The sequence below is a fragment of the Orycteropus afer genome, unplaced genomic scaffold (genome assembly GCF_000298275.1).
Source record: "Orycteropus afer afer isolate SDZICR_OR568_19922 unplaced genomic scaffold, OryAfe1.0 scaffold00056, whole genome shotgun sequence".
Lineage (NCBI taxonomy): Eukaryota > Metazoa > Chordata > Mammalia > Tubulidentata > Orycteropodidae > Orycteropus > Orycteropus afer.
In genome coordinates this window covers 8,614,441-8,640,378 of record NW_006921643.1, presented here as the reverse complement: position 1 = coordinate 8,640,378, position 25,938 = coordinate 8,614,441, and the positions used below count along the sequence as shown (strand labels likewise).

General features: G+C 37.2%; 1 protein-coding gene across 1 annotated transcript in view; it reads right to left on the bottom strand.

Annotated features, from left to right (window-relative positions):
- NDFIP1 (Nedd4 family interacting protein 1) overlaps nucleotides 1-25,938 on the bottom strand; it is an 87,272-nt gene that overhangs the window by 30,496 nt on the left and 30,838 nt on the right. Inside the window, exon 2 of the mRNA XM_007939063.2 lies at nucleotides 6,655-6,742. Coding sequence (XP_007937254.1) covers nucleotides 6,655-6,742 — 88 coding nt within the window. The remainder of the gene's footprint in view (nucleotides 1-6,654; nucleotides 6,743-25,938) is intronic.

Below are 25,938 nucleotides of genomic sequence, written 5' to 3'. Positions count from 1 at the left end.
CAACAAATCTTTGACAATTTTCTCTGTGGTTTTATTTGTCTCTTCCTGTTCTAAAATTCCAATTACACGTAGGTTATTCCTTTTGATGATATTCCACATGAACTTTAGGCTTTCTTCATTTTTTTTTTTAATCTTTTTTCTGACTGATCCCTTTCCCAAGAAGCATTCAGGTATTTGCCTTCAATCTCCCAAATTCTGTCTTCTGTTGATTCAGTTCTGCTCCTTTACCCATTCAATGTCTTATGTATTTCTGAAAATTTAGTATTGATCTTCTGAATTTCTGTGTATGGATTTTGTTTCACTTCTAATTTTTCATTTATTTTGTCATTTTGTCCTTGTATTGTGTTTCGAAATCGTTGTAGGGTTTTCTCTGTATTTTCCTCAATTTTCCCCAATTTTAATTTTCTTTGTTTTGTTTATATGTTATCTATGCAAGCAGGGTACTGTGCTGTGCTCCTCTATTCACTAGTTGACAGCACTTAATACACTCACCACAGATACCTACTATTTTAAAATTAAGGGAAATCCATAAACATTTTTATTTCCCTATTTTTAAAGATTTTTTTTTAATGGGCTCCATTAATATAGACCAAAAACTCTCAACTCACTGCCGTCAAGTCAGATCCAACTTATAGCTCCTTGGTTTCTGAGGCGGTATCACTACAGAAGTAAATTGCCCAATCTTCCTTCCGAGAAGTGGCTAGTGGGTTTGAACCATCAGCCTTCTGGTTAGCAGTCAAATGCCTTAGGTACTACACCACCAGAGCTTCCTTAATATAGACACTTTACATAATCTTACGTTTCAATGAAAAGTTTTAATATTACAATCTTTTTAAGTTTGAGCTTTTAAGCTTATTTAGTACCATTCAAAAAGAAGATTCCATATTTGTTAAACTGTTCAAACCTATACACCACAAAATAACATAACTATAAGCAAAATGAACATATAAAAGAAAAATCTATGCTTTGTCCAACATATGTATGTGCCATTGTAATAATTTTTCTCATAAATGACCAGTAATTTTTCTCAGTCAACAGTTACCTAAAAAGATAAACAATATTAATTTAACCAAGAAGTGAGAAAAGGTCATTTTAAAAGTGTCTTTAAAAAAAGAAGTAAAAAAAGAAAAAAGAAAAAAAAACTCCTTAATGCTTAAAGAACACTTAGCTTCTGTTAAGGGTGATGGTATAATCTGGAAACCAGTAACAGTGATTGAACATAATGAATATAATTAATGTCACTAAACTCTACATGTGATGAATGATGAAATGTCAAGTGCTTTATTACACATACACTTATCACAAAAACCCCTCCCTGCAAAAAATTAATGTTCTTGAGTAATCCATAAACTCTAAAAAGATATTTCCATAAAACTTCACTTACTTGGAACTCAAAAAAATCAGTAAAGACCCAGGAAGTAAATTAGTTTTTTTTCCCCTACAGATTTCTGAGTAGTCAAAACAAATGCCACAAAACCCAAAGATCTTATTCAACAGAAAGTTCTTCAGTCCTTTACTCCAGAAAGGGCTTACTTTTACTTTATGCTTACTCTTAAAAAGCTTTTTGTTTGCTGTTCAGTCCCCACAGTAGATTAACAGAAACAAAGGAAAAGGCGTAAAGGGGCTACTGTAAGGCTACCTCATGCTAACAGCAATGAGACTCCATTTGACAGCAAGGGAAGAATACAGGGGACCTATTCTTGAATCAAAAAGGAGCTCTGGTGGAGTGGTGCCTAAGGCACTTGACTGCTAACCAGAAAGTTGGTAGTTCAAACTCACCACCTGCTTTGTGGAAGGAAAATGGGGCAATCTACTTCCATAAAGATTTACTACCTCAGAAACCCAAAGGGAGTCTCTATGAGTCAGAATCAATTTGATGACGGTGAGTTTGGGATTTTTTTGTGGTTATTCTTTTTTTTTTTTTTAATTGTGATTTGGGTGAAGATTTACAGAGCAAATTCACTTTCTATACAGCAGTTCACACATACTTTGTCTCATGTCACTGACCACAGTTTATTTTGTGGTTATTCTTGAATCAAAAAGTTCTACAAACCTCAGTGAATAAAGGTATCACTGTACTATAGAACAGAATACCTACCAGTGATGTTTGATTATAATTCCCAAGTCATACAGAAAAATTTAAACAAATAATATGAGATAAAGAGAACAAGGCAGAAAAGTACTTTGAGATATGCTTGAGAAAGATTTCCATCTAAAATGGTTAAAAAAATTTTACCATTAAATTAAAGAATGTAGAAACTGGAAGAACATAATCAGTATCACTGAATTGTACATGTAGAAATTGTTGAATTGATGTATATTCTGCTGTGATAGTCTCAAAACCAACAACAAAAAATAAATAAATAAAAGAAAGTAGAAACTGAGATTTTTTAGGAAAAACTTAGCTTCCAACAATTCTGAGTAGCTAAGTGTGAAGGACTTTTATCATTAATGAAACATGGATCCTTTCTTACTAATCAGTTCTCATTGGGCACATCTGATGCAACACTGTATGTACAGTCGGGGCAGAAAGGAGTGAATAAGCTTGATATTCTGATTTTTCCCCAAGTCTTGATATTCTACTCTTCATGTGACTTCGTAAGACCCCTCAGAATTCTACCAAAACCTCAGGTTAACAGTTAGCTCCAGATGCTTACAAATAAAAGAATATTCACTAAGACAAAGAGGCAGCATTCAGAAGTTGAAGCCAGTGGAGCTGGGGATCTGTGTGGCCTGTATTCCACCTAATTATAATGGCAGTCCCAGGACCACAGAGATTACCGATAGATTTAACTTCATATCAACTGAAAACAGCTGCCTAAAGTGCATGTTTGGGCCCAACAGGAATGAATGTAGTCTTCAACTTGCATATTAATTGGGTCCAGTGGTGGCCATGTATGGACCACTTTGTCATACCTCTGTTTTAGAGAATATGAAAGAGGTTCCATCACAACTGGTCAACTTTCAGGAATTACAGTAGAACTCTGTCAGGAGCTCTAGTTACCAAAAATCCTTAACTACATTTGTTTCTTCTCCCTCCACCCCTCCTACATATATACCTGAAAACCAAAGAGGTGTTCAGGTATAAGAGGGAAAACTACAGGTTAGTAAATAATGGTCCAGTGTAACTTAAGCAATGAGGAATAGTCTGAACAAGTTAGGAGACTTCTGGTTCTTGCTTTCATCAAGAATTTACTAGTGTAAGATACATCAATCATACTACAGTCTAGGCCACAGGCACTAGAGTCACAAAGAACAAAATACCTAATGAGGAAACAAGAAAAGGAACAAAAGGCAAGAGATCGTATTTGAATTCTACTTCCTTTATAGTAAGAGTCCACTGGCTGGCTTTGATAAAATCCAGTACCTTTTCTTGATGAAACCCTAAAGAAGACTGGAATAGAAGGGAAATTGCTCAATATGATCCAGGACATATGTTAAAAGTCAATAGCCAACATTATACTTAATGGAGAAAAAGACTGAGCACATTCCCTTTGAAAACAGGAACAAGAAACTGGTGCCTGCTCTCACCAATTCTATTCAGTACATATCAGAAGTCCTACCCAGAGTGATAAGACAAGGAAAAGAAATAAAAGAAAAAAATAAATAAAATTATTTCTATTCATAGTTGATATGATCATATATATACAAAATCCCAGAGTCCACAAGAAAACTTATAGGGCTAATAGAGGAATTTAGCAAACTTGCAGGGTACGAGGTTAACAAACAAAAAGCAGGTGGCTTTCAAACACCAGCAATGAAAAAACCTGAAAGAGAATCAAGGAAACAATTCCATTTATAATAGCATCTAAGAAAATAAAACACACTGGGACAGAGCCAATCAGGGATGTGAAGGACTTATGAAAACTATAAAAGACTGCTGAAAAGAGATTAAAGATATAACATAAATAACTGGAAAGATGTTTCATGTTCATGGATTGGAAGACTTAATCTTGTTAACATGTCAATACTGCCCAAAGTGCTCTATAGATTCAATGCAGTGTCAATCAAAATTCCAATAGCTTTCACTATGGAAATAGAAAAATCAATCCTCTGCTTTATATGGAATGCTAAGAGGCCCTGAATAGCTAAAGCAATGCTGAAAGAGGAAAACAAAGTAGGAGGACTCATACTTCCTGATTTTAAAACATACTATACAGCCAGGGGTTCTGGTGGCACTTAAGTCATTAGGCTGCTAACCAAAAAGGTCAGCAGTTCAAACCTAGCTGCTGCTCTGTGGAAGAAAGATGAGGTAGTCCGCTTCTGTAAAGATTTACAGCCTTGGAAACCCTATGGGGATTGTTGTGAGTTGGAATTGACTCAGTGGCAGTGGGCTTGGTTTTTGGCTTTATGCACCCATCCAAAAAACCTAACCCACTGCCATTAAGTCAATTTGAACTCATAGTAAGCCCTATTGGTTTTCCAAGGCTGTGAATATTTATGGAAGTAGTGTGTCTCATTTAACTCCCACATAGCAACTGCTGGGTTTGAATCACTTACCTTCTGTTTAGCAGCCAAATAAATGTCTTACACACTACACCACCAGAGCTCCTTTTATACAGCCACAGTAATTAAAACTGCCTGGCAATGGTATAACAATAGACACAATGGAATAGAATTGAGGGTCCAAAAGTAAACTCACATTATCTCTGGTCAACAGATTTTTGACAAGGGTGCTAAGTCTATTTGATGGGGAAAGAAGAGTCACTTCAGGAAAGGTGCTGAGAAAATTAGATCATATTGAGCAATTTCCCTACTATTCTATTTAGGGTTTCATCAAGAAAAGGTACTGGATTTTATCAAAGCCAGCCAGTGGACTCTTACTATAAAGGAAGTAGAATTCAAATATGATCTCTTGCCTTTTGTTCCTTTTCTTGTTTCCTCATTAGGTATTTTGTTCTTTGTGACTCTAGTGCCTGTGGCCTAGACTGTAGTATGATTGATGTATCTTACACTAGTAAATTCTTGATGAAAGCAAGAACCAGAAGTCTCCTAACTTGTTCAGACTATTCCTCATTGCTTAAGTTACACTGGACCATTATTTACTAACCTGTAGTTTTCCCTCTTATACCTGAACACCTCTTTGGTTTTCAGGTGTATGTGTAGGAGGAATAGAGGGAGAAGAAACAAATGTAGTTAAGGATTTCGGGTAACTAGAGTTCCTGACAGAGTTCTGCTACAATTCCTGAAAGCTGACCAGTTGTGATGGAATGTGCAGCTAACTGCTTCCGTGAACTATCTCCTTTGCCATGAGACCAGAACTGGATGGTTCCCAGCTACTATTACTGAATATTTTGTTCAGATTCCATAGAAGAATCCTGATCAAAAGAGGAAAAATGCAAAACAGAATTTCAAATTCCCACTGACTCCAGACTTTCTGTAGCCATGAAGGTTGGATAAATACCTGAAACGCTCTGAGCTCATCTTTAAACCTTAGACCAAAAATATTCCCTGATGTCTTTTTAAAACCAAACCATAGTTTACCTTAACTACTAAAAAATGGCTGCCTTGAGCATTATGCTCTTTTAAGAACTACCTATATGGGATAAACTGACAAGAGTAACTCAAAAGATTAGATAGGAACTTTAGGGGGCGGTGAATTAATGTTAATGGGGGAGGAACAACTCAGAAAAGGAAGGTGAGAATGGGTATACAACTTGAAAACTGTAATCAATGTCATTAGGTGGTACATGAAGATACTATGGAATTGGTGGATGTTTTGCTGTGTACATTCTCAACAACAAGATAAATAAAATTATATACATATATAAAAGAAAAAAGAGCCCACTGGCTTAGGGTACAATAAACTTATATTAAAGATGATGGAAAACTTGGGAATAGTTAATGGTGATGGTTGAACAACATGATGAACATAGTTATCATCACTTTTTAATTTTACTTATTTATCACATAAATGAAGGAGCTCGGGTGGTGCAGTAGTTAAGGCATTCAGCTGCTAACCAAAAGGTCAGCAGTTCAAACCCAATAGTTGCTCTAAAATAAAAAGATGAGGCACTCTGCTTCTGCAAAGACTTACAGCCTTGGAAACCCTATGGGGCAGTCCTACTCTGTCCTACAGAGTTGCTATGAGATGGAATCGACTTGGTAGCAATGGGTTTAGTTTGGTACATAAAGGAATCCTGGCAGTGTAGTGCTTAAACACTCAGCTGCTAACCAAAAGGTTGGCTGTTAGAAACCACCCCTCAGTGGGAGAAAGATGTGTCAGTTGGCTTCCACAAAGATGACAGCCCTGGAAACCCTGTGGGTAATTTGACTCTGTCCTGCAGGGTCACTGAAAGAATCAACTTACTAGCAACAGGTTTGATTTTTCAGGCTTAAACTGTACATGTGATGATTGTTGAAATGGCAAATGTTTTGCTGCCTATATATTTACCACATTTTAAAAAAAAAAGAATCCATTGGGATTAAATTGAGCTCTATTAATTTTTTTTTTTTTAAACTGCTGAAATGGGGTTTCATCTGTTTCTAAGAACAGTACCATGAGTTTTTCCATCTCAATCTACAAAGTAAAAATAAGGCTGAAAACTTCTCAAGGAAAGTTAAAGCAAAGGCAAACATCAAAAAACCTGTATTTAAAAAGTCTACGGACAGAGCATATAAGGAGCTTAGTAATCATTTCTCCCCATTACTTACCTGCACTCTCTGCAGAGATGCTGCTATAAGGTGGTGGAGCATCACTTCCAGCCTGTTCAGGTTCTCCAGGCTCTTCCTCATTCTGTAACTAAATAAAAATTTCCGTTTAGTGCAAGTAGGAAGCTATTTGGCAATGTGTTTCAAACACTTTAAAAATGTGGCAAAACCCTTTAGCAGAGTATTCTGCTACTAGGAATTTATCCTAAGGAAATAGACAAAGGGGGAAAAATAGGTATAAATGCTATTGTAGCAAAAATAAGAAACCTAAATTCTAATCAAAGGAGGTTTTTGTGTTGTTTTTTTAACTTTAATTGTGATTTGGGTGAAAGTTTAGAGTAAATTCATCTTCCAAAAGCAGCTCACATACACTTTGTCTCACAACACTGACTGCAATTTCCCACAATGCAACAGCCCCCCCCACTTCCTCCCCATAGTTACCTCCTCCCTGTGTCCTTTTAGAGTCCTTCCCTCCCATGAACTCCTGCCTCCTGAGCTGTCTCCCTGTGCATATTATAGCCCTTCTATTCTCCCATGATGTCTCCAAGGAATATATCTACCTAATGTAAATGTTCAGCTCATATGCCTATCTTTGTTTGGCTGGATGCCACAGGAGTGGGTTCAATTCCAGACCTGAAGGGCAGCTGGGGGCCATAGTCTCAGGGGTTCCACCAGACCAGCAAACCTGGTCCCTTTTACTTTTTTTTTATGATTTTGAATTTTGTTCCACATTGTTCTCCCACTCTATCCAGGATCTCCGACATAGATCCCCCTTCAAAGGAGCCTTCTTAAAAAAATTACAGTACCTGTTATAAAGGACTAGAACCATTAACAATGAAAATGAAGACATAGAGAGATAGGTCTCATGGGGTACTCTTATATGTAAAAAGCTAGTTAGCAAATAGTACAAACGACATGTTTATTTTTGTTTTGAAAAAGACAGATATATGACACAAAAAGACATGATATCTGAAATTAACAAGATTTATCTCTAGGTGATGGGATTATAAAGAAGCTCTTCTTTGTTGTTTATATACATCTGTCCTTATTTTCTGTAATAACCATTTATCATTTACATAATTTTTAAAATTAGGAAAATAACCTGCCAAGACAAAGACAAGCATAAGAAAGTCAAGGTTTACCACTACATTCAATTTAGGCATAGACATTAAATCTCAAATAACTGAGCATTTATGAAGACATAAAATTCTAACTAATTCTACTTGTAACTTCTGCCAATGCATCTCCCTTTTCACTATCTCAGAAACTTTCTTGCTGGGCAAATCTTCAGTTATTTCAAACAACACACTGAAAGCATGTCTTCTTGCCATGTATAGGCTGGATAGTCTACGCAAGTTATCTTCACAAAAGACATGTGAGTAAACTTTTTTCTTTAAATTGAAGATTTTTAATTTTATGTACAAAGAGTTAGCACAGTTTCTTTTGTTGGGTAGATGTCTTGGATAATCCATTCAAGGAAGGTCACTTAGTCCAATGTGATGGAGCCTATATCTTTCTTGTACTGAAAGAAACACTGGCAGCACACATTGATGCCGTATTTCTAGATCAGACTGTGCCAGTTTGAGAACACATGGCAAGAGCAGGAACCCTGTCTGAATTTTCACACATGGCTCCAGTAGAGCTGCTGTTGATGCATCCTGCACACCAAGGCAAAAGGCAGAAGATATTCTATTTAATTTCCCATTGTGTCAATAGACTAAATTCATTGACAAGATGAGTTATGTAAGATAGAGAGTAAGTAAAATAATAACAGAATATTCACTGATGTGCCTGCTTTGGGGGTCTGGTCAATTTCACTAGTGTCATGATGCAGTGTCAACTAAGCCACCTGTAAAATGTTGTTGTTAGCTGGTCAAGTGAGCCTGACTCATGGCGAGCCGGTGTGCTACAGAACAAAATGCTACACAGTCCTGTGCCATGCCCATGACCGCTTCTCAGGTCCAACTTTTACGATCCACAGGTTTTCACTGGCTGATTTTCCCTAATAAAATCAGCACCTATGGTGCTGAACAGATTTCAACAGTCTGCAGACTAAGATGAGCTACAAAGACAGACCCGGTGATCCGCTTCCAAAGATACATCCTAAATCTTAATACTTCAAAGAACTCTATTTTGAACTGAGAAAGAAAAAACGACAGAGGGAGCTAGAGGTGCCCTAACATACAGCTACCTGACCTGTTAAATTTTAACCAACCATCTCAATCTCCAATGCCTATGTTATTCAATACCAGACACCAACAAAACTTTTCTGATTAACAGTGCAGCGAGGGGCCAAGGTCTCAGGAGTTCTACCAGGCTCTACCAGACCAGCAAACCTGGTCCCTTTTATTTTTTTTTATTTTGAATTTTGTTCCACATTGTTCTCCCACTCTATCCAGGGTCTCCTACATAGATCCCCCCTTCAAAGGAGGCTTCTTAAAAAAATTACAGTACCTCTTATAAAGGACTAGTAAGCAACCATTAACAATGAAAATGAAGACATAAAGAGAGAGGTCTCATGGTGTACTGTTATATGTAAAAAGCTAGCTTCAATTTCAAATTCATGCATTTTCGTGCCAAATTCTCATCAATATACCACTTGGGCACATTTTTGAGAACGCTGGTAATCTAATTTTAAACTTAGGCACTCACAAAAAAACTGTATGGTAATCTGTAGATGAATTTTTATTTTAAACAATGGTGTTTGGATGACATAATTAGGGTAAAACCAAATTTTCCTGGCATATCAAGTCAATGAATTATTTAGAGCTCCTGGGGCCATGGTTTACTTGAAATGCTGGTTTTAACACTATCTGAAGCTCTAGACCGTGTTCAAAGCCTCCTTGCACCTAAATAATCCTGTACCCCAAGAAGCTCACAGAAAGTAACAAAATAGCAGCAAGAACAGAGGTAAATACAAACTTTTCAAGAATGTTGCCTTAATCTACTTTTGCCATTAATGTCCTTTATATAAACATAGCTTGATGTTTCTGACCCATTTTATATCTCCTGAGCTTGGTCAAAGAAAACTGTGTTACCTCTGCATAATTTAGGTTTCAGAAAGGAAGTAAGACAATTCTAAGAAATACAGAAGACCACAGAATAAAGAGGCCTTATATGCCAGTATCTAAAAGATAGGTGCCTGTCTCCTAGCAACCTGGAAATGTGAAATTTGATCATCCCACACCACAGTAAAAGATAACAGCAGAGAAATTCCAACCTTCTCAGAAACCCCCATTTTCTTTTTGGAGAGGAAAAAAAGACCCATTTCCAGGTGAAGGTTTTTGCTTCATTAAAACTCCCACTTCAGACTCATGTACTAATAATATTTCCAACAGGAAAAAAAAAATGTGTATATACATATATAGGAGCTCTGGTAGCATAATTCCTAGGGCACTTGACTGCTAACCAGAAGGCTGGCAGTTCAAACCCACCAGACACTCCTCAGAAAGAAGATGGGGCAATCTACTTCCGTAGTGATACTGCCTCGGAAACCCAAGGAGGGGTCGCTATGAGTCAGGTCCGACTTAATGGCACATAACAACAACAATATACATATACAATATATTGTACATACAGTATACAAGAGAGTAGATAATGCACACTGGAACTAGATTGAATTCACCTATACCAAAACCCACTGCCATCAAGTCGATTCTGATCATAGTGATTCTATAGGACAGAGTAGATGTGCCCCATAGGGTTTCCAAGGCTGTAAATCTCTACGGAACCAGACTGCCTCATCTTTCTCCTGGGAAGCAGCTGGTGGGTTTAAATTGCCAACCTTTTGTTTGGCAGCAGAATGCCTTAACAACCACTGTGCCACAAGAGCTCCTACAAGGCTATATAAAATTGGTTACTTAATTCCAAAATGTATTTTTAAGGTTCTCCTTTTCTGTTCTTGTAAATTTGTCCTGAGCAAGCTTCCCCACCACATCCCTAGGGCTCTCTCTTGAAGCTCTCTCACAGAGAATAAGTATCATCACCACTGTGGGGCTAGAGGTGGAAGGATACCCAATTTCTTCTACCAACTGGGTCAGTGGAGCCTGAGAACTTAGATGTCACAGGACTGTGGTTGCAGGGCTACTCTAAGAGGCAAGTCTGAAAACTGGTGGGACCTCTGTTTTCTCAGTACACTGTGTTATTGGATGAGGGCAGGGATGAGGGATGCCTGATGATTACATGACTCTGATAGGCAATAAAAGCTATTAGGGACTGGATTCTCTTACATCATACAATTTTTTTAAAAAAATCCAAGTCAGCTTAACTTACCTCCAAATAATATTTAAATCACATTTTTCCCCAAACAGAAATATGTAGTTATCTACATGCTATATAGGGAGCTCTGGTAGCATAGTGCCTAAGGCACCTGACTGCTAACCAGAAGGCTGGCAGTTCAAACCCACCAGCCACTCCTTGGAAGGAAGGTTAGGCAATCTACTTCCATAGTGATACTGCCTCGGGAACCCATGGAGGGGTCACTATGAGTCGGGTCCGACTCGATGGCACATAACAACAACAACACATGCTATATAAAGTACTGAGTTTAGTTATATAGAACTACCTACCTCTCCATCACTGAGGAGGAATAATCCAGTCATGTGAGAATTTAGGTTGCTTTATCTTTTGCCACACTCAGATGGTGTCCTCACTTCCACTTTCTTGATTACCCATGTTCCTTTCTATACTCTGAACAGACTATGTCATGGCTCCCTAGAATAACCCTAAAAGTCTTCCATGTTCCCTACTTAGATACCTCACAACCAAAGAGGTCATGGTTCATCTTGGCCTTGATCACTTTCAATTTTTTTTTTTCAAAATATTCGCCTACACATACCAGTTGCCATAAAATAAAACAGACACATTACAACCCCTCATGTGTCAGAGCAGAATTACGCTCCACAGGGATTTCAATAGCTAATTTTTCAGAAGTAGATAGCCAGGATTTTTCTTCCAAGGCACCTTTGAGTAGACTTGAACCACTAACTTTTTGGTTAGCATCCACATCAACTGCTTATACCACTTAGGGACTCCTTCCTATAAATAGCTACTACTAATGTTTTGTCCTCTAGATCTGGCTTATAAAATACCACAAATCTAAAATAAACAAAAAAAAAATTTTTTTTTCCTTCTTCCTTCCTTCCTCTGTATGTAGGGACTATTATTATTAGAAATATATGACATTTTAGCTAAATAATAGTATGAAGAATCTCCAATACAGACTTATAAAGTTCTAGTTAAAAGAGAAGTAAACTTGAATTTAATGAATTAAAGACACTTATCCCACTACAGGTTTACATTCTTACCAGTGTTCTTTCCCCACAGGAAGGGTTCTTCACTATCCTCCCCTAAGTAGTACTAAAAAAAGATCTTCAATTTAGAAATGAGCAGTGTCTGATCAGCAGCAGAGCCAGGCCTAGAATTAGGGCTAAGTAAGGGACAATATTTGCCAGATTCAAAAAACCTCTACCATCAAGTCGATTCCAACTCATTGCGACCCTTTAGGACAGAGTAGAACTGCCCTATAGGTTTTCCAAGGCTGTAAATCTTTATGGAAGCAGACTGCCTCATCTTTCTCCCACAGAGTGGCTAATGGGTTCAAACCACTGACCTTTCAGTGAGCAGCCAAATGCTGGTACCAGATTTAAAAAAAAAAAAAAAAATATTGAGTTGGATCCAACTCATAGCAACCCCTCCCTTAGGTTTCCGAGGCGGTATCATTACAGAAGTAGATTCCCCAACCTTCCCTCCGAGGAGTGGCTAGTAGGTTTGAACTGTACCAGATAGAAGTAGCTAAAGGCACTTCAAAGTTATTCTTGGATTCTTTCTATATACTAAGAGGGAGAGAAAACAAGCATTAAAAAATAAACAAAAAAAGCTATTAAACAACAACAAGAAAAAAGAAAACTATTAATCCTTATATATATGGGGAAGTATCAACATATACCTTGTAATTCATACAAACACAAACAGTGTGGGAAAAATAATACTGAACTAACCAACAAATTCATAAAGCTGCAAATATCTGCACCACTAATAATATTTTTCCTTGGTTGGGTCCTGTTTAAACAGCCAAGGAGATTCTCACAAATTTTAAGTCCCTTCTTTTAAGTTATCAACAAGTCTCAGAAAATCCTGAATGAATGTCTGAACTCTAGCTTTAAATGTTATTTACCACTTCTAATTTTAGAGTTGATTTCTAAAACTTTTATCTTAAAATGCAATCTTAAACCTCTCATTACCAACCCACTACACCTCTGAATACTCTTTAAACTCTACTGAATGGTACAGTATAATCACCAAAAAGTAAACAAGCACATTTCTTTAGGTAAACAACCAAGTATGCTATTTTACTCTATTGTTCAAATACAACCAAAGAGTTTAGGGACTGTACATTATTTTAGTGTATATAGTATAACTGTAAAGTTATTTTATTTTGACATCACCAAAGAATTTTAAATCTTTATGAAATTGCTACCGATTAGGGACGACACTTAAAATAGGTTAAATAATTCTGACAAATTTTATATACCTTAAAAGTAAGAGTGACTCAACAAATCAGTAAAAGATTTAGATACACATTTCTCCAAATAAGATATACAAATATCCACTAAGACCACAAAAAGATGTTGAATATCAGCAGTCGTTGTGTGTCATCAAATCAATTATGATTCATGGCAGTGCCATGTGACAGGGCAAAACTGCCTCATAAGGTTTCGTAGGCTATTTTTTATGGGAACAGATCTCCAAGTCTCCTGTCTCGTGGAGCAGCTGGGGGGTTCAACCTGCCGACCTTTTTGGTTGGCAGCTGAGCACTGAACTACTGTGCTACAAGGGCTCTTCACTAGTCATTTAAAAAAAAAAAAAAAATCACTGCCGTTGGATCCAACTCATAGTGACCCCTCCTTGGGTTTCCAGGTGGTATCACTAAGGAAGTAGATTGCCCAACCTTCCTTCTGAAGAGTGGCTTGAACCTCCAGCCTTCTTGTTAGCAGTCAAATGTCTTAGGCACTATGCCACCAGACCACCAGTCACTAGTCATTAGGGAAATGCAAATCAAAAACCACATTGAGATTATACTTCATGCCCACGAGATGACTATAATCAAAATGACAGACAACAGTAATTGTTGTTGAAGATGTGGAGAAACTGAAACAATGAGAGACTGCTATGCAAATGTAAAATGGTGCAACCTCTTGTGAAACAGGTTTGGCAGTCCATCAAAAAGGTTAAGCATAATGCTTCAAATATATCCATGAATACAGTAGAGCATACAGGGAGCACACTTCTTAGCCATAACCAAAACCTAAGGGAGTGAGTTGCTGGGCCTGGGGACTTAGGACCATAGTCTTGGGAGACATCGAGGTCAACTGGCACAACATAGTTCGCAAAGACAATGTTCTACATCCTACTTCAGTTAGTAGCGACTGGGATATTAAAAGCTTGTGAGTGGCCATCTAAGGTGCAACTACTAGTTTCTCTCCATCCAGAGCAAAGAAGAGTGAAGAAAATAAAAGACAAAGAAACAATTAGTCCAAAGGACTTATGGACCACACGAACCTCAGCCTCCCTAAAACCAGAATAACTAACTACCACTACCAACTTCTCTGTAAAGGATCACATTAGAAGGTTCTGGATAGAGTGGGGAAAAAATGTGAAACAAAACTCAAAATTATAAAAATAAGACCAGGCTTACTAGTCAGATGATTAGTGGTACGATGCCACCAGACCACCCATCACTAGTCATTAGAGACTATGTTGGCATATAGGAAAATGCCAGAAACTCAAGCCGGATTCAGAAGAGGACATAGAATGAATGAAGGATATCACTGCTGGTGTCAGATGGATCTTGGTTGAAAGTAAAGAATACCAGACTATGCAAAGGCATTCGACTGTGTGGATCATAACATGATCCATGAAAGACTGCTATATAAGCCTGCATATGAATGTTTACAGCATTATTCATAATAGCCAAAATGTCCATCAGTTGATAGTAATGGGTAAATAAAATGACATATGTATATACCCATTACTATCAACTGATGGACATTTTGGCTATTATGAATAATGTTAGGAACATATAGAACAAAGGAATTATTTGTCTGAAAAAAGGAATGAAGTACTGAGACATGCTACGTGGATAAACCTTGAAAGCATTCTAAATGAAAGAAGCTAGTCATAAAAGACCACATAGTTTATGATACTGCATTTACATGAAATGTCCAGAACAGGCAAATCTATAGAAACAGAAAGTAAACTATTAGCTGTCAGGTGCTGAGGGAAAAGAAGGACAGAGTGTGATAACTAATGGGGAGGGCATTCCTTTTTGGAGTGATGAAAATATTCTGGAATTACTGCACAACCTTGTGAATATACTCAAAAACCAATGAATTGTACACTTCAAAAGACCTATCTTATTGTATGTTAACTATTTTGCCCAAAAAAGGTTAAGAGTATTTTCTAACTTCATAAAAGCAAACCCCTATGATGTAAACTGCATTTAAAACAAAACCAAAATTTTACTACTCCAAAATCATTATTCCCTTGCTGACTCAATGTCTATGGTTCCGTAACGAGAAGGAATAGGTCCTGACTGGTTCAGTATCTCCAGAACTTAACACAGAACACAAATTTGTGAATGGAGGTAAATAATCCATACTGCAGGCTATGTACAGGTCTGATCTTTATCAAAAAGTGCTTCAAGTCTTCTTTGCAGTCAGCAAGCAAGATTGTGCCATCTGCATATCACAGGGTCAACTCGGATCCTGCATTTGTCACATAATCCAGCTTTTCTGATTATTTGCTCAGCCTACACATTGAATAAATATGGTGAAATGATACAACCCTAACACATACCTTTCCTGATTTTAAATCATGAAGTATCCCCTTGTTCTGTCTGAATGGCTGTTTCTCAGTCTATGTATAGGTTCCTCATGAGGACAATTAAGTGTTCTGGATTTCCTATTATTCACAATGTTACACATAATTTGTTATGATCCACACAGTCGAATGCCTTTGCATAGTCTGGTATTCTTTGCTTTCAGCCAAGATCCATCTGACACCAGTAATGATATCCTTCATTCATTCTACGTCCTCTTCTGAATCTGGCTTGCGTTTCTGGCATTATCCTATCTGCAAACATTTTTTAATATATGTACACATACATAAAACCAAGAAACCAACCCACTGCCATCAAGTCAATTTTAACTCACAGCGACCCAATGGAGCCTAGGATAAACAACATTAATTATTTTTCCTACTTCAAGAGTTTAACAAAAGATAACTTAAAAATGCCCTGGATGCAGACTATCCCCCAACAACAGGTGTTATAATCAGAAGGAAGAGATAATGCAAGCCCTCTTGATACCAAAATGAAAACACAATTAAAAATCAAAATTCAGCAAAGCAAAGGAGAAGCAAAGTAATCAGAATAATGCTTTGAAAAGGTAATGCAATAACAAATTACTTCAGAAAGATTGGTACGACAATAAATGTCCTTAGAAAGGCCATCAGTATTTAAAGAATTTTGTGGTTATCACTGTTAACACGTATATATACAACTGATTAATACAATTTGATTTGGAAGGAAAAAAAATCTCTTAACTCATCTTTATGTTATCTCTTAGAAATGAGGCTAAATACTGGGAAGTATGATTACAAATTTGATTTTTTTTTTCCCTTTATCTTTCTCTTTTGCACGTAGACTTTAAATAACAAGGGAAGGTATATGATCCAGAAAAAAAAAGGGGAAGGCAGGATGGAAGTCACTCATCTCCAACCTTCCTAAGACACCTGGGCACAAAAAGAAACGTTCTTATCCACAGAGGCACTAAGTTAGTCAACCATAGCTATGGTCATGGCACTGAGATTTTGGGTGGCACCAGAAAACTGTCATCAATCTGCCAACACCTGAGAACCATGTCCCAGACTTCAAGTATTTCACCACTAGTGGCTCTAACAAGACATCATCAAGCAAATGGTCACCATTGTTTTCTTGCACATGTTGTTGTTGTTGTTGTTGTTATATGCTGTCGAGTCGAACCCGACTCATAATGACTGCTCCTTGGGTTTCCGAGGCGATATCACTATGGAAGTAGATTGCCCAAACTACCTTCCTAGGAGTGGCTAGTGGGTTTGAACCACCAGCCTTCTGGTTAGCAGTCAAGTGCCTTAGGCACTATGCTGCACATAGCTTCAGCAAAACCCACAGTGAAGAACCTTCCAGATTAATGGTAAGCCTCCATGCTTCACAAGTTTATAAAAATTTTTATCAAAACTTTACAAAATCAGTCAACATTTTCAAATGGATAATAGCAATTCTATGTCCTTGAACTTAATATCTTTTAACACGTAACATCTAAACTACTTAATAACTAACACACATCCACAGTAACCATCTCTTCTCCAATTACTAGTTCCATTAAGAAAACTTAGACTTGGTTCATAGCTCCCAGATCTGCGTGGACAAGGAATTAAAAGTCTTGAGCAAAGACAAGTATAAAATGGTACCAAGCATCTAGATTATTCCCCTTAACTTTGACAGGATAGAACAAACTCTTATTCCCTCATTACAGAGTAAAAAGCATAAAAATTGTGGCCAATTTTTACGAGTAGTGACTGGGATCTTAAAAGCTTGCAAGCTGCCATCTAGATGCAATGATGGGTCTCTCCTCATCCAGAGCAAAGAAGAATAAAGAAAACCAAAATTCATGGAAACAATGAGTCCTAGTGACTAGTACACCATCCAATCTGCAGCCTATACGACTATGAGATCAGAAGAACTAGATGGTGCCTGGCTACCACTTTATTCCCTTTGTAAGGGGATCTATGTGGAGATCCTGGATAGAGAGGGAGAACAATGTGGAACAAAACTCAAAATCATTTGGAGAAAAAAATGGGGGGGGGGACCAGCTTTGCTGGTCTGATAGAGCCTGTGGAACCACTGAGACTATGGTCCCTAGCTGTCTGTCAGGTCTGGTATTGAACCCACACCTGTGGCTTCCAGCCAAGCAAAAGAGAGGCATATGAGTTGAACATTTACCTGAGGTAGATATACTCCTTGGAGAGAAAAATCACAGAAGAAAGAAGGGCTACTTATGCACCAGGAGACAGCTCAGGGGGCAGGAGGGCATGGAAGGATGGACACAGAGAAGAGGTAATTATTGAGAGGAAGTGGGAGGGGAGCTATTGCATTATGGCAAATTGTGGTCAATGTCATGAGACAAAGTGTATGTGAACTGCTGTATGGAAAGTGAATTTGCTCTGTAAATCTTCACCCAAATCACAATTTAAATAAATAAATAAATAAATAAAAATAAAGAACTGCCAACAACAACAAAAAAATATTGTGGCCAATTTTTAAATAATTTATATATAAAATCTATTTTGTAATTTAAATGTGAGGGTGGTAAACACATTTTGTGCTTTTAAAAGATCTACATATTGATATCTATCTATCTATCTATCTATCTATCTATCTATCTTCTGCAGAGTTCCTTCCCCTTCCCTCCCAACTCTGGTAACCAACAAAAGCAATTTTCCTTCCATATATAAACCTTTGACATTTTACAATAATGAACTAATACTATATTTGTCCTTTGTCATCCTGTGATTGCTTTATTTCACTCAGCATAATGTCCTACAAGTTCATTCACGTTATGTGGTGTTTTGCAGATCCTACATTATTCTTCAGTGTTGCAGAGTATTCCGTTGTGTGTATGTACCATAGTTTGGTTATCCATTCTTCTGTTGATGGGCACCTAGGCTGTTTCCATCTCTTTGCTATTGTAAATAGTGCTGTGATGAACATGGGTGTGCATGTATCTGTTCTTGTCTTGGCTCTCACTTCTTTAGGACATATACCTAGTAATGGGATTGCTGGATCAAATGGTATTTCCAATTTCAACTTTTTAAGAAATTTCCATACTGCTTTCCACAGTGTTTGTGTTCTTTTACTGTCCCACCAGCAGTGGGACGGTAAAATCTCTCCACATCCAGCATTTGTTATTTTCTGTCTTGCTCAAGTTTGCTTTAGTGCTGGGGCAAGATTGTATCTCGTTGTTTTGATCTGCATCTCTCTAATGGCTAATGATCATGAAAACTTCTTCAAGTGTTTTTTGGCCACCTGAATATCTTATTTGGTGAAGTGTCTCTTCATTTCTTCAGCCCATTTGTTAAATGGATTGTTTTTGTTGTTGTTGTTGTTGAGGGTTGGACTTTTCTATAAATTTTAGAGATAAGTCCGTCAGGTATGTTGTTGCCAAATATTTTTTCCCAATCTGTAGGTTCTCTTTTTACTCTTTTGGAGAAGTCTTTGGAAGCACATAAAAATTCAATTTTTAGACGTTCCCAGTCATCTAGCTTATCTTCTGCTGTTTGTGCATTTTGGGTTATGTTTGACAATCTATGCCATAAATTAGGGCCCTAAATTTGCCCTTATTTTTTCCCTGAGGAACTTTATAATTTTAGGTCTCACATTTCAGTCTTTGATCCATCTGGAGTTAGATTTTGTGTATGCTGTGAGGTACGGATCTTGTTTTACTTTTCTGCAAATTGATATCCAGTTTTGCCAGCACCATTTGTTACAGAGACCATCTCTTCCCCATGTAATGGATTTGAGCCCTTTGTCAAAAATTAGCTCACCATAGGTCAATGGATCTACTTCTGGGTTTTCAATTCTATTCCACTGGTCTACGTGTCCGTCATTGTACTGATAGCAGGCCGTTTTGACTACTGTGGCTGCATAGTAAGTTTGAGATCCAGGAGTGTGAGACCTCCTACTTTTTAAAAGATCTACATATAGTTTTAATCTAAATAGTTAAAGCCCTAAAATAACATAAAAGCAAAAACAAGTTCCAAATTATTCATCATTTAAAGTAATATATTAAGCTACTCTTTCTGGAAAAAAATGTCAAAACAGATCATGGAGTACAACTGGCATCTATTCAAGGATTCTTTCAGACTTCAAGACAAATTTTAAAAAACCATTTGTTTCTATTTATACACTCTCAATAGAGCTGACAAGATTCTGGATTTGGCATTTCTGGCTTCCATTAAAATTTTATACACATATATGTATATTTATACACATATAAATACACACACACGTCCATATTACTATCTATATATATTTAGGGCATATATATACACATATAAAGGAACCATAATGGAACACTGGATAAGAACTTAGCTGCTACCTGATAGGTCAGCAATACAAACCCACCAGCTGGGAGAAAAATGTGGCTGCCTGCTTCTGTAAAGATTACATACAGCCTTGGAAACCCTATGGGGCAGTTCCACTATGGCCTATAGGGTTGCTATGAGTCCCAATCGACTCAATGGCAATGGGGTTGATATATACATATATCCTAAAACCCTAACCTGGAAAACAAATTATGTAAGTAATATAAAATATTGAAATTGGCAAGGATTCAATTTTACTTGGCTCCACAATCAACGCCCAAGAAAGCAGTAATGAAGAAATCAAATGACATATTCCACCGGCCAAATCTACTGCAAAAGACCTAATTAAAGTGTTAAAAAGCAAAGGCGTCACTGTAAGGACAAAAGCGTATTTGATCCAGCCATGGTATTTTCAATCCCCCCATACTCATGTGAAAGCTGGACAATGAACAAGGAAGACAGAAGAACTGATGACTTTAAATTATAGTGTTGAGAAAGAATACCGAATATACCATGGGTTACCAGACGAACAAACAAATCTGTCTTGGAGGAAGTACTGCCAGAATGCTCCTTAGAAGCAAAGATGGTGAGACTCCATCTCATATACTCTGGACATGTTATCAGGAGGGACAAGTCCTCAGAAAAGAACATCGTTCTTGGTAAAGTAGAATCAGTGAAAAAGAAGAAAACCCTCAACACAGACTGACACAGTGGCTGCAACTGTGAGCTCAAACACAGGTACAATTGTGAGGATGGTGCAGGACCAGGCAGTGTTGTTCTATTGTACACGGGGTCTTTATGAGTCAGAAATGACGCAGCAACACCTAATAACAACAATATAAAATTACAAAAGAAGTCAACCTGTTTAAATTAATCTAAAGCAAAATTGTTTTCTTACTAATTACACACCTATCTAGTAATATATTTGAATTAGTTTTATTTGTACAATTTTGCTGAAACAAATCTATAGTGCACAATGAAAAATCTAAAATGTTATTAATGTAAATATCTAACCTACAGAAGTACAATCAAATGTGAAATGTTTTGTTCAAGCTTTCCATTTGCTCCATTGCCTTTTTTCTGCCACAGCCTACAACATTCTTCTTTGTAGACAATCAGAAATCTGAATATTTATTTCTTTCAGTGCAAAATTTCACCAGGCATTGATACATGCTAAGATCACACCAATTTTTGACTATTTTGCTTCCTCTTCCCCACCACTTAATCTTCCTAAAAGAATAAAGTCTGATTGTTATTTTAAGTCATAATACTACTATTTAGAGGCTAATAATTTTGGGAATTAAACAGTTGATTCAGTGACACTTTTGTTAAATTATATATATGTACAATTTTCAAGATCAGCATGTGTTATCAAGGACAGGATTTTCTGAATTAAATCTATTGACAGAGGTACTATTCCAACTTCAATATACAATACTAAAAGAGAAGTAGTTTTTTAGATATAGTAACTGGTTTCTTCTGGCTCTACTCTTATGTCAACAGTTAATGTTTTTATCAGTAAGTCCCTACAGATGTCCATCTTACTGTTCTTCAAAAGTAGACTTTCAATTTCTTCCTTTAGGATTAGCTCTTTTTGTGTCCAATGACAAGAATAAGTTCACCACATTAAGAGAATGAATTGATAACCCACAGATTGGGAAAAGATTTTTGTTTTTAATTGCAGACAAGTGACCTATATACAAAATATTAAAAAAAAATACTTCTAAAAATCAGTAAGAAAAGGAAGTCAAACAATTGAAAAATTGGTAAAAGACTTAAACAGATACTTCACAAAAGACTCAAATAGCCAACAAGCTTACAAAGATGATCCACTTCATCAGTCATCAGGAAAATGCAAATTAAAACCACAGATGATGGCTGAAATGAAAAAGGTGAAACTCATATGTTCTTTGAGGACGTGTAATAACTAAAACTCTCAAGCACTGCTGGTGAGAGTGAAGATTTGCATACCCATTTTCAAAAACTGCTTGGCAGTATCTTCTGAAGCTGAACATATACCTCTCCTCTATGGCCCAGCAATTCCATTCCAAGTTATAGATCCAACAGGAACACGTATGTTCACTAAAAGACGTATAAGGATGTTCAAAGCAACACTCATTATAGCCCTAAACTGGAAACTATTCCAATGTTCATCAACACTAGAATGGATAACTAAATTGTGGTATATTCACACAATGGACTACTAAGCAGCTATGTGAACAAACTATAACAACATAAAAACATGGGTGAATTTTACAAACAATGTTAAACAAAAGAACTCAGCCCAAAAAAAAAAGAATACTTACTACATGATTATAATTATATATAAAGATCAAAACCAAGCAAACCTAATATGCTATTAGATGACAGTACGTAGGAGGTAAATAGAAGGATACCTTGAAGACAGCTTTAAGAGTGATGCTGTTTCATGATCTGGGTACTAATTAAATGTGCTTGTTCCAAATGTACGTGTTCCATTTGTGGAAATTCACTGAGCTTGTACGTTTATAAGAAGCTCTGGTAGCAATGAGGTTAAAGCACTGAGCTGCTAACCAAAAGATGAGAGGTCTGACTCCACCAGCTGCTCCACAGGAGGAAGATGAGGCAATCTGCTTCCATAAAAATTTACAGCCGTGGAAACCTATCGGGCAATTCCATTCTGTCCTATTGTCAGAACTGACTCGATGGCCATGGGTTTGGTTTCTGGTGTACAGTTATGATTTGTGCACATTTCCATATGCAAGTCATACTTCACTAACAAGTTCAGAAAGTGGAGAAAAGGAAACCGTCAGGAGATTAGCAATCTATAATGAAAGCTCTCTGACAAATGATACCTTTGCACAGTTTAGCTGTGTTCACCCTAGTGCTTAACACAGTGACTGGTACATCACCATTAACATTATTAATGCATGATATATAAAGCAGGCATGGAGGCACAGCTCTAAGAGAAACTTACTGGAAGAAATGGCAGCTAGTTTTAATGCCATCTAATTTACTAGTTCACAGTATCTAAAATATTCCTGTTACTTTACAATTCATCCAATAAATCATCCAATAAATTTATAGGCTAGTCATGTAGCCATTCACAGGTGACTACAGCAACTGTGGAAGGGACAGTGTTGAGTGACCAGTAGCAGGTGGCATCTCCATCATTACTTAGCACAAAAGAGTCCATGAAACATGGAGAAGACTTAAGAGAAACAAGGCTTTCAAAGCTAAAGCAGCTCCTCCTTACTGACCAGTCTAAAAACAAGGATATGTGAGAGACAGGAAAAAACTTTCAAAATTTGCAGAGTGGTAAGCTCACAGGTGTTGATTTATTATCATGCTTCTTAAGGTACATGTACATTACACATATCTTTTTTGTAGGTATAAAATATTTCATAATAAAAGCGAAAAGAACACTATGATTCTACAGTTACCAATTTTAAAAAGAAATAGCAATAGGTCTAAGAGACAAAAAGGGAAAATAGACACCTCCAACCTTTATCTCTTTGTTGTTGTTGTTGTTGTTGTTATGTGCCGTTGAGTCGGACCCAACTCATAGCGACCCCTCCTTGGGTTTCCGAGGCAGTATTCACTATGGAAGTGGATTGCCCAACCTTCCTTCCGAGGAGTGGCTGGTGGGTTTGAACCACCAGCCTTCTGGTTAGCAGTCAAGTGCCTTAGGCACTACGCTACCAGAGCTCCTTTTATCTCTTTAGAAATACGAAAATTTTAACATGTACTATTTGATCTTCAACACCTGGAATAGTGTATTGGGTACAAATAGGTGTTCAATATATGTTTGTGGAATACAAGGAAAATAAGTATTTGGATCACACTGTAATTCTTAAATGTCTCATCCAAAATCAACTGGCATATCCAAAAAGTAGGACAATTATTATTGACTTCAACTCAGGGGACCCATGTGACAGAGCAAAACTGCATCACAGAGTTAGCTGCAGAGTCTGTAATCTGGACAGGAGCAGATCACCAGGTCTTTCTCTTGTGAACCCACCATGGACCTTTTGGTTAGCAGCTGAGTGCTTAACTGTTGCACCACCAAAGCTCCTGAAAAAGCAGGATATTCTACATTAAAAAGACAATGGCACCCACCAACAGATGAATGGATAAACAATGTGGTACATATATACAATGGAATATTACTACTCAGCCAGTAGGAGAAATGAAGTTTTCATTACATGCTACAGTATGAATGGAACACATCATGCTGTGTGAAATAAACCAATCACAAAAGACAAATTATATGACTTCACATATATAAAAAGAAACTCATGTTTTTCCCAGCACTAGATACAATAGAAAAAAAAAAAAAAAGGAAACAATATAAATGCCCATCAATAGATGAACAGTTAAACAAACTGGAATACTATGCAACATTAAAGAACAATGATGGATCTGCAAACCATCTCATACAATGGATGAACTTACAGGCCACTACACTGAGTGAAATTAGTCAATCACAAAAGGACAAATGAATGTATGAGACCACTATTATAAAAAGCCAAAAAAAGGGTTTCACAAAAAAAGAAATATTCTTTGATAGTTACCAAGGGCAAGTGGGGAAGGGCAGGTAAACCATTAACTAGAGGAAAGACATATATTAACTTAACACTGCTCAATAAATACATTCGATTTTGACTGACAGGGGGTTGAGGACACACAGTGAACTTGGCTGGAGTTTTTGACCTAAGTCTACAGTTGAGCAAATAAAAGGCAATCAAAGAAGTAATCACAAGGATGGCATTCCAGTTAAAGACTAAATGTACACACTGACCTCTTATCCCTTTCAAAACTGTTTTAAAAGTAAATGTAAGTATTTACCTCAAGTAGACACATGCCCTGGAGAGAACAATCATGGGAGAAGGAAGGGCTGCTTATGCACAGGGAGATAGCTCAGGGTGCAGAAGAGTATGAAGGGATGGACACTGGGAGGAGGTAACTATGGGGAGGAAGTGGGAGGGGAGCTGCTGCATTGTAAATTTTGGTCAATGTCATGAGACAAAGTATATGTGAACTGCTGTATGAAAAGTGAATTTACTCTGTAAATCTTCACCCAAATCCTAATAAAAAAAAAAAAAAGAAAAAAAAAGTAAATGTAAGTAAAGATTTATTAGTTTTAAGGCAAAAATCTACAAAGACAAATAACAGGAGAGGAAGCGACAATAAAATCTTAGAAGCTAGAAGCAGGATGACAAGCAGTAACTAATTTAGCAGATCCAAGGAAGCAGAATCCTAAACCCAACCAAAAACCAAACATACTGCCATCGAGTCAATCTGAACTCACAGAGACTCAAAAGGAGGACCAAGTATAACTGCCCCATAGGGTTTCCAAGGCTGTAAATCTTTATGGAAGCAGACTGTCTCATCTTTCTCCTCAGAGCAGCGGATGGGTTCAAACCACCAACCTTTAGGTGAGCAGCCAAATGCTTTATCAACTGTGCCACCAGAGTGCCTATGAATCCTAAATCAGAAAGCAGAAAAGCAATCTGCCTTGCTATACCCACAAAAGGTTCAAGGAACCAATGGCGCAGCTACCAGCGTAAGTAGGAGTGAAAATGAGATTTAAAGGGTTGGAGAAAACAGTTAAGCATTGAACACACACACCTCCCAAGAGCTCCATAAGAAAACTAGAGGTTTATTCATTGGAAAGAGTAAAGCTTTGGGCTGGGGACACCAGCATTGAGGGAAAAGAGTAAATATCAGGAAAAGAGCCATTAAGTAAGTGGTTATATACTAAATATTGAGATCTTCCAGAATACTAACAACCAGGCCAATTCTGTGCTGAAAGTGACCAGCCCAAGAGCAAAGACCTAAAACACTGATACCCGATAAATCAGCCTAGTCAAGCCGCCCTCTGGTACAGGCCACACCAACAAGCTCCACCGAGCATACTGAGCTTTCAAACTGCTTTAGCTGATCATGCACTCTTAATCAAGCAGGCAAGGATCACCGGCACCTGAGGAAAGCTTCTGATGTAAATAACAGCAAAGAAAGCAGAGAGAAAAAAAGCACCATGGAAGAAACAACCATGCAGGATGATGAATGCTTTAAAAAAAAAAAAAAAATTTCAATAATCTCAGAGAAATTAGAACCATTCAA